This window comes from Eutrema salsugineum, unplaced genomic scaffold, assembly GCF_000478725.1.
Source record: "Eutrema salsugineum unplaced genomic scaffold, Eutsalg1_0 scaffold_2, whole genome shotgun sequence".
Classification (NCBI taxonomy): Eukaryota; Viridiplantae; Streptophyta; class Magnoliopsida; order Brassicales; family Brassicaceae; genus Eutrema; species Eutrema salsugineum.
The window spans coordinates 13,695,108-13,704,939 of NW_006256829.1; the positions used below are offsets into that span (position 1 = coordinate 13,695,108).

A 9,832-nucleotide genomic window follows, 5' to 3' on the forward strand; every position below is an offset into this window, starting at 1 on the left:
CCACTTCTTCGAATCCACCTTATCGTATCTACGAAAGACAATTTCGAATTATTTGGACGTAAATAGTGAAATAAGTTACCCAATAGCTGAAAATTACTCTTTTTGTTATTTGAACTATAAAAGTGTTTTCAGTGTAATTATCTCTTGAAACTAACCAGAATTAAACACTAAAAAATCTATAAAAAAAAGAGAGAGAAACAAATAGCTACTAACTTGCTAGAACTATATTTTGGCATATAGGGAGTTCATCATTTTACATTTCTTTACAAAAGAAAAAAGGTTCAACTTTAAGAAAAAAAAGACAAAAAATAATCATAACTAACATCTTTCAAATCAAAACCTCCTTTATGTTTTTTTTTAGCATGGAATCTCCCACAGATTTCACAATCATTGGTTTTTGGTTGTTTATCTAAGCTAATATGGGTGCTTAATCAATTTATATCTGATTTTGGAAAGGAAATTAAATTGAGAACCAGATTTTATCTTTTAATTGATGGAAGTATAAACGAGAAATCAAGCCCCTAATACAAAGGGTCAAAGGGAGTGAAGCTGGATGTCAATTAATAAAGTGAAGACAGTAGGCTACAACTAAAAAAAAGTCCACAAGCTTAGACGAGACTTTGAAAAGAAGCTAGGTAGTGAATTATCAAGAAACAAAACAAAACAAAACAAAAGAAGCATTTATAAAAATGGAAATGATGAGAAGAGAGAATCAACATCATGATAATCAACATCAAAACAATGATAACAAATGAGCAAATCAATAGCACGGTGTCTTGGTAGTGGGAGAAATGGACTTAGCGGCGCCTCCTAAAAGGGCCCCAATACTTTGACTTTCACCACCAAATTTTCCGGTGACTCATTATTGTCTTTTTGTGTTATGTTTTACTTATTATCTAATCCCTTAAAAGTAATTATGTATTCTTTTAGAGAAGAAGAAGAAGACCTGGACTTAATCACATGGTTAAGTAATTTTTAGTCCGGTCCATTCATGTATGATATAAATTAGTAAATTACACTTTCTTGTAGCCATGTGGGCTAGTCTTGAATTAGTCTAGGTGTGTTAAGAATGTAAATGTAGTTTGATTAGGGATGGGCAAAAGAAAACCAAAATTCGTGTAACTGAAACCAAAATGAACTTTATTTTAGCTCGAGTAGTAACAATTTTACTAAATTGATGGTAATTGAGCTTTTCTCTATGTTTATATGGCAACAAGAAATTACATGGCTTTGACTCTTGATTTCTGTTTAGGATAAAATGTTAATGGCACTTGAATAACTTCACACTGATTTTTATTTTACACAAACATCTCTGCATATACAATGACTAAAGATTCTTATCAACACACAAACTATTCTTCTTGGATTTTGCATAACACCAAAGTGAAAACAATCTTAAAGAGTATCCATGCATTTAACACCAATCTATCTCAATCACGGGCAAGCTCAAATATAAATGGTTGTATCACTTTTGATCCTTGAGTTTCTCGTTTTGAATGTACTTTAAAACCCCATAAGCAGTTGTCCCAGCTACAAACAATCCAACCGTTGGAGTAAACACTGGATACACATACTTGACAAACAACTTATCCAACTCTTCTGGGAGGAAACCTGCATCGCCAAAACGAATCACAAGTAAGAGAAGTTATTCTTTCTCGATCGATGAATCTTTCAGGTGAAAAAAAGGCAAAGGGTACACAGTTAATCTGTCCATTACCAATGCAACATTTCTATTCTGTACCACCAAAAGGAACAGAGACCAAGAAAATTAAAATCTTGATGGAACACAACAAGTAGAGCAAAAGAGACAAGCTTGACTATAATTCATAGTCTATATACACTTAGAAATGCCAAGAGACAAGTGACTATAACTCATAGTCTATACACTTAGAAATTTAAAGAGATAAGCTTCTCAAAATGAGACCAGACTACACTCTTGTATGATATCTTCCAAGACTACTAAGAAGATGTATCCACTTGAGTATTCACTATCCTTGTAGCTAAATCTTAGTAATTAGCTCAATTTCGAAGTTAGAATCAGAAATCTCACTGAATTAAGCAATCTAACAAAAATTAGCTACGCAAAAACCCATTAGAGACTTCCAAATCAGCTTCTCTGGAAATTTGTAGTCTACTAAGCGATTTGTAAGAAGAAATGAATCACCAAAAACCTAATGAATGTTCTCGGCTAAGAATAATTTCGAAAATTCGCAGATTAGTAGTACCTGAAGAGGCTAGAATAATCCCTTCGATGAGGATGAGGGCCACCAAGCCCAAGCCATGTGAGAAGAAACGCATTTTTCGTTCCGTCTAAGCTCCTCTGCCTTGGCCGCTCCTTCTTCGCTAATGAAAACCGGTTTCTCCACAGGAGAACGCCTAATTACCTCTCTCTTCCCTTTCCCTTTCCTAGAAGATGAAGATGAAGAAGATGAAGAAGCCGGTGACCCGAATCCTACGCCGGAGGATCCCGGTTTCCTTGGTTGAGCTGGATCCTCTGTTGTCTCGGTTTCGATTTGGGGATTCTGACATTTGATTTCGAATCTAGGGTTTCTGCTCGTCAAGAGATGATGGAGATGATAGGGTCTCGTGGAGAAGGAATACGAAGAGTGGATTTGTAGCGCCATTTTTTTTCAGTTGATTTTGTTTTGCGGTAGAATAATGATCTCGTTAAGGATATTGTTTTTGTTTTTCTTCGTTTTCTAACTCCAAACGACGTCGGATACCCCTAAGTCGGTTTAAATTGGTTCAATCTCTGTTCGGTTTTTGTTTGAGTCGGAGATAACTTTCATTTCGTCAGAAACTAAAATTTTCTCCACAATTTTCTTCCTTCTCGATTCAACAATTCGAGTTTTTTGTTTTTTTTGTTCAGGTATCTAATTTAAGATTCATAAATTTTGAATCCAGTTTTCCCAGTTCGGTTTGGATCGGTTTAACGTAACCAAAAAAGAAATCACTTGTGTTGTGTATAAACGACAGAATCACTATATTTGTTTTGCTACGACAACAATTCCGGGAAAATTAAGACTACAAAAAATCATCTGTGATATTTTTAGTCTCAGCTCATTTTTTTTTGTTTTTTTTGGGGTCAAAGTCTCAGCTCATTTAAAAGGCATGTGGTTGCCGGGATTATGCCTTCACCATGAACACTAATGATCTCTTTACCTGCAAGATCCATGAGAAGCTCAGCTGGAGCTTTAGCTCCTCCATGTTTGAAGAACTTTTCTCTGAGCAATGTTCCCGTGCTCAACGAAAGCGGATCTTCTTCGCATATCGATTGCCAGATCGTAGACGCAAAGCACTTGGCGTATAAGTAGCTATAGTAACCTGCACATAGACACCAGAGTTTTGAAACATCTGCACAAAAATATAAAAAAAACACTTGTATGTATTTATTTAGAGACCTGCTCCATAGTTAAGTAGGTGACTGAATCGGATATGCCAATGTGTTCCTTCGACATGGTTCCAGCTCGTGTGTTCCCTTTTCAGTTCAGCCACGAGTTGACTCACGTCTCTTGCTGTCTCTGGTTGTTCCCCAAACAGCATTTGGTCGATCAACGCATAAAACACCTATAAAAAACCCAAACAGAATCTGACTTTTGATCTCTCTATAACCCATTTTTTTGGTTTTCTGCATTTGAGGATTGAATCAACTAATCAGACCTGGCGTTGCAGTTCAGTTGCTGCAAACATGTTCCTCGCACCTTGTAATGAGTTTACCAACTTCTTGGGTATTGTCTCACCGGTTGAGTAATGCCGGGCAAATCTCTTCAGGAGTCGATAGTCCCATGCATAGTACCTAAGGGACACATGAGCACAATCAGAAAGGTTTTGCAACTTAAATTAAAGAGTATTGAAAGTCGAGAATTATACTCACTCAAATAGATTTGAAGGCATTTCCGCCAAGTCAAGAGCCACCCTGGTACCGGAAAAATGCTGGTACTCCTGTAAAATCCAGAAAACAGAGCAATCAGAAAAACAAGAACAAAGTTTGGAGGGGGATTGTAATTAGCTTTCTGTGTTGATTGATTTGCACAACACCGTTCTTGAGAGCAGAGAGTGAAGTGCGTGGCCGAATTCATGGAACAAAACTTCAACATCAGAGTGGTTAAGCTTGACGACTGACGAATCACGAGCTCGCGAAAAATTGCAAACAAGAGCCAAAACCTGCAACAGGAACAGATCAACAGGCAGCATGTAAGAATATGACATTTTTTGGCCGGAATTTTTAACTATACACTTAATGCAATGAAGGAAAAGAAGATGAATTTGATCAAGCATACAGGGAGTTGGTATTCTGTCTCCGAAATCCTGCGTCCTCCTTTGATTGCAAAGCTAGCACACCCAGGGTATTTTCCTTTTCTTGAGTACAAGTCAAGGTAAAGATACCCTAGATCACCCTGCAAGAGACAGTGGCATGATTTAATTGGCCATCTTCGAATAAACTATGATCTGTGGATTATCTTAGTTTTGTAAACAACATACCTCGTCCGGGTGATGAAGAGACATTTTAAGCACATCTGGGTGCCAGGATTCACCTGGGGCGAGAGGAAAGGTATGAAATGTTGCACCAAACAATGATTCAACAAGCACTTTTAGGCCTTCAATACACTGAGGCAGAGGAAAATATGATGCTACAACCTGTACAAGAATATTCCAACAGAGCATGATAAGATAAATCTATGAAACAGCTCCTCTAGGGAAAGAAAAAATAACCAAAATAAAGATATGGAAACAACTTACAGCGGTGTCCACATCATTGACGGATGATTTCATCATTGAAGTATAGTAAGTTTCATCCCATGGCTCTAATTCTGCAGATATATTACCACATTTCTCTCTTTTAAAGTCTCTAATCGCTATGTATTCCTACAGAGATGGGAACATGTTATTAGAGCCTTAATACTCCATAACAAAAAACATCAGAAAACAGCCAGCTTTTGCAGATATAGTGCGAAGGCCAGCTTACTTCGTCCGCCTTTGGTTTGACTGTCTTGCTCAGTTCTTGTAGGAAGGACGTCACAACCTTTGGCGATTTTGCTAGGTTTGGCTCGACCATAAAGTCAGCATAAGACTTACACCCCATCATCTGAGAGCAACAAAAAAAAAAAGCTATGGCAATACGTAAGTGCAATCTTACAACACAGGGACATATACTACAAAGAATCATAAATGAACATGTACTAACGTGGGCAAGCTCATGGCGTGAAGCAATAAGCTTCTCAAGAACTCCGTGATTTGCATGAGGAACAGAGTTCCCTTGAATATATACCATTTTTCTAACCTGAAAATAGAGGTATTAAATTACAGTGGTGCATAGCATAATAATGCAACTTCAAAGCTCATTTCCCGATTTTTGATACAACACCACACTAAAGTAGAAAACGCTTGTAAGTTACCAATTAGAACTGTTTAATCTCCCACTTCTATCCCTGAGGTTCGGATGTCAGAAAAAAAGAAAATAGAACTAAATAGGTAAAGTAGGCACCTCTTCGTCTGATGTCCATTGCAAAATGGAAGAAAGGGTTCGTAAATCGGTAGTTATTCGAAATCCCTTCTCTTTCGAGCTATGAACAGATCTTTTAGACCCTCTTAGACCCCCTGAAGTGGATCGGTAGATAGGGTTGAGAAGCTGATGCAGATGTCGAGGGATGCGTGATCCTGGAAATATATCAACATGTCCTGGATCCTCAGCAATATTTTCGCTGAACCTGAATATGGATCATACGGAAGTTAGCACTAACAGCACAAAGCACTACAATAATTATGGAGTTTCCATAGAATCGATACTTGTGTATTCATGGGTACTCACTCACAGCACAGCTGAAAAATGTTGGTTGTTAAGTTATTCACTTTATCTAGTTTCTCTGCGAATAATAAATAAACAGACACCAAAAAAGGAATTCAACATCAAGTACAACAGCCACATTATAAAGGGCAAAAAAAACCAACCGCAATAGATATAACAAACCAGGGTCTAGATGAATGCCACCCCTTTCAAAGTCCATTCGGAGGTGATGTGCGGTCCTACTTGCTTCTTTGGTAAGCAAGTTGGAATCTTGCTCTGCTTTTTTCACCGCAGCATACAATGTATGGTTTGTGTTAAGATGCTGAACATCAACAACACAACGAAAATGTCACTGGAGTAAGTTAAGAGATTCCCAAGAATAAACATCACACTCAACTGTGTCTACTGTTATGGATGAGATTCTAGACTGAAAACAGAATTGAGACTGCAGATCTTTTCAAACAATGTGTATGCATGCCTAAACAAGAAAAGTGTTCAAAGATGAAGGTATTCCATATATTTTATTTGAAAAAAATATGTCTCCATATTAGGCATTCCAAGATTCAAATGCATAAAAAATCGAAGTTGAGCAAATCCTTGGTCACCTCACATGTAGATAATCATTCATTTCCATTGCTGCTTTATGAGCTGCCTCAACAAATTCCCTATTATATCAAGCAAAGTAACGCAAGATCAATAGACCATTAAACAAGTATGTAAGCTCAGAATAAGAAAGAAAGAGACCTGTCAGGATGGGTTTGTCTACAGAGTTCAGCAGAGTCAACAACAGAACAAACCTAAAAGATTCAGATTCAGGAGACAGAAATCAGTATTACAAGAAACAACAGAAGCTTGTAACAAATAACACAATAAGAACTAAACCGCAGAAAGAACCTACCGTGTCTGAAATCTCATCCATGGCTTTAATAATCTCTGGAGACGAAGGCATTCCTGATATGTAGCTCACCAACTCTCCAGACCTAAGAAAATGGTTCCAGAAACTTTTCTTCAATAATCAAATAACATCACTACACATCACAGTCAGTCTCTGCCACACCATCCCATCAATTTCAATGGCTATAATGCAATCAGTGACAAAGAGAATTCACTTCCACTCTACAAACCGAAAGTAACTCAAAACAAAGACTAATCTGGAATCGTCTTTACGATGAGAATCATACCTTTCAATGGCATCGGCGACGAAGCGGTGAAATCCGTTGGCCGTCTTAAGATGATCGAAGCCGTAGAGACCAGTGGGTTCTCCACTCCGGAAGTTTCGAATCATCCATCGGGTCGAATTGATATGCGGACGCAATCGCTGCGTCAGCCTCCACATTTCTTCTCTCTACTACTTTCTCGCGGCTTGACACGGAGGACCGAAGCTTAACGTTCAGGTTTTGGTAGGGGACAAAAGCGTTGTGCCGTCGTGAAATACGTGCCGTTTAGAGATAACTAAAACGGCACAGTGTTCTGAACTGGAGCTGGAAAACCACAAAGTCCACAACAAAGCCCACAAACAATACAAAACTAAGCAGTTCAGTAAGTATCAACACAATAGCCCATCATTATTAGATTAAGAAAACAACATAACAAAAAGACCACAGTATAGATGACAAATCCGAAAAAAAAAAGAAAAAAAAACCATACTAATTTCCAGATGTGTATGATTTTCTCCAAAATTAAAGCTACTTACACATAAAAAATCCAAACCAGCTTTCAGCAATAACAAATGTTTCAGTTTTTTTTTTTCTTTAAATTTAACCTAAATAGTAATTGACTTATAATGATAACTAGTGATTTGGCCTGTATTCTGTGCGGGCTCGAGTTGTTATTTTATAAAAAAACAGTCAATTCTTACCTTTACTATTCTAAATGGTGCATATTCCTACTCGAGAAATTTAGTTGCCCAAATTCATACCTGAACTTCTAAAATTTGGACAATTCCTACTTGTACTAACAATTTTTTGGCGAATCCAGACATTGATCGATATCCTGTTATTCAACGATCCCATTTCGTTAATGGAGAGTAGTCTCGTGCCACGTTGACTGTACTATTGGTACCGGATGTTAAAACGACATCGTTTTGACACCTAATTACAAAAATAAAATGAAAAAACGACATTTTTTTGCAAAAGGTAAAGAATTTAAAACTTATCTTCCCCGACAAAAAAATTGTAGTCGCTTAGAAGAGGGAGACCGATATACAGAGAGTAATTCATCGAAAATCTGGGTTTAGGGTTCGCGAAAACGACTGTAATAGAAGAAAGAGCAGCCAATTTTGATTCTGGAGATACAAATCATCTTCTGGGTTTGAGAAAAAATAAGGTAATTTGACATTAAAGGTTTTTAATTTGGGGTGTTGTAACTTTTACAATTTTTAAAGGTTTTTAATTGTTTAATCGTTTGGTATTATTTAATCTTTACGAATTGTTTAATCTTAGTTGTTCTTCCCCAATTTTAAGCTCGAGCTCGAGAAAGAAGAAGACATTTTAATTTTTAATTCCCTTCTGTTTTTACAAATGATGCCATTTTTTCATTACATGTCAAAACGACGTCGTTTCAACATCCGGTGCCAACAGTACAGTCGACGTGACACATGACTTCTCTCCGTTAACGAAATGAGATAATTGACTAACGTGATATCAGTCAATGCCTGGATTCACCAAAAAAATTGTTAGTTCAGGTATGAATTGTCCAAATTTTAGGGGTTCGGGTATGAATTTGGTCAACTAAATTTCTCGGGTAGGAATCTGCACCATTTGAAACAATTGAGGTAGGAATCAGCCGTTTTTCCATCAGCGGACAGAATTTCTTTGAAAAATGATAAAAAGATGTATAATTTTTACTCAAAAAAACGAAAGGACATTTCCATCTCCCCAATGCTTTTAACTATGTGTTATTTTATTTGGTGCAATGAGCTTTTTGGTTTATGTCTTAAGCACTTTGGCTGAATACGTAGACAGAGGTTGAAAATGTTAAGAAGAAGAGAGAAGAGAGAGCAATGGAGAAAGCCCGACTTGAAGAACAAATGGTAAATTCTGTTTCATGTTGAAATTATACGAAAACCTTTCTCTTTTACAAGATCATTTGATCTAGGAGGATGGATATAATTTAATTTTTTATTAGCCAATAAGGTTATTAATTTGGTTAATACTGTCTAGCTATGGACTTAAATTTCTTTTTATTCTCTACAGGCATTATTGGCTAGAGAACGTACTCGAACTGAGTTTCAAGATTGGAAGAAGAAAGAGTGGAGGTATGATTGCGTTTTCTTTGTTTTTTGCCATTTATAGTTCCAGAAATAAGGTCACGTTAATAATATATCTCGGCTACTTACAGTCATTTTGACATATTTAGTTTTTTGTGAATACAAGATATTATAAAGATTCATTGATTCTTTTAATTTTAGTTTTGAAAGAAATCGTCATCATCTTTAGTTAACTTTAGAATTTCAACTCCGCATCTGAAGTGCTCAACTCTATTGCAAATTTATATCTCCACATAATAGATTTCACACCGATGTTTAAACTCTGCATATTATTTCGTTCATAACATAAACTCCAAATAATTAATTAATATTATTTTCAACATCTAATTTACTTTTTTTTAAAATATTAAAACAACAAAAATTACGTCTGTTTGGACAAATTTTAACGAATAGAAACAGATCTACGGATCGATGGAGATCATCGCTCTCGGTTTTTCTCTGATTTATAGCTGCGCCTTAGATATAGGCTGCCTACGTACCCTGTTTAAGGATCAAGCCATTCGTAGTTTAAGGAAATAATTTTTTTAGGGTTTCTTTTTTCTCTCTTTATTTGTTATAGGACTTCTCTATTTATATGTTTGCTTGAGACCCTAATCCCACTCAAATTAAGAAGTATATCAAATCTTAATTTTCGAGGGATTATTATTAACGTGCCAATACTGAATTATACAATATTTAGATAATAATTTTATTTTGCCCAACAACTTGTCCCTTACTCTTCAATTTCTTATTTAGAATTTGGTGAGTAGTAAAAACATAAATCATCTATTATATTAAAA

The 9,832-nt window shown here is 36.3% G+C and overlaps 2 protein-coding genes across 2 annotated transcripts; both read right to left on the reverse strand.

The window, feature by feature from the left end:
* Positions 1 to 1,254: 1,254 nt before the first annotated feature.
* On the reverse strand, positions 1,255 to 2,674 carry LOC18016723 (protein LOW PSII ACCUMULATION 2, chloroplastic). Its single transcript, XM_006401902.2, is given in 4 exon segments — positions 1,255 to 1,611; positions 2,226 to 2,265; positions 2,267 to 2,299; positions 2,301 to 2,674. Coding segments are annotated over 4 exon segments (543 nt in total). The 5' UTR covers positions 2,625 to 2,674; the 3' UTR covers positions 1,255 to 1,465.
* A 268-nt stretch (positions 2,675 to 2,942) lies between these two features.
* Positions 2,943 to 7,142, reverse strand: LOC18016724 (mitochondrial intermediate peptidase, mitochondrial). Its single transcript, XM_006401903.2, has 17 exons — positions 6,967 to 7,142; positions 6,684 to 6,765; positions 6,530 to 6,582; positions 6,396 to 6,450; positions 5,969 to 6,107; positions 5,810 to 5,864; positions 5,486 to 5,708; positions 5,186 to 5,281; positions 4,967 to 5,086; positions 4,741 to 4,866; positions 4,483 to 4,638; positions 4,281 to 4,397; positions 4,039 to 4,164; positions 3,875 to 3,942; positions 3,661 to 3,796; positions 3,402 to 3,567; positions 2,943 to 3,324 (listed from the first exon to the last, which is right to left on the reverse strand). Exons 1-17 carry the CDS (start codon positions 7,119 to 7,121, stop codon positions 3,086 to 3,088), a joined length of 2,112 nt encoding a protein of 703 aa, XP_006401966.1. The 5' UTR covers positions 7,122 to 7,142; the 3' UTR covers positions 2,943 to 3,085.
* Between the last annotated feature and the right edge of the window lie 2,690 nt (positions 7,143 to 9,832).

What these genes read in the sequence shown, in the direction of transcription:
- LOC18016724 (XM_006401903.2), bottom strand. Translation starts at nt 7,121, where the DNA reads ATGTGGAGGCTGACGCAGCGATTGCGTCCGCATATCAATTCGACCCGA. An exon ending in TCAATGATGTGGACACCGCT is followed by an intron (nt 4,639 to 4,740) that starts GTAAGTTGTTTC and finishes ATTCTTGTACAG; the next exon opens with GTTGTAGCATCATATTTTCC. An exon ending in CAACTGAACTGCAACGCCAG is followed by an intron (nt 3,568 to 3,660) that starts GTCTGATTAGTT and finishes GGTTTTTTATAG; the next exon opens with GTGTTTTATGCGTTGATCGA.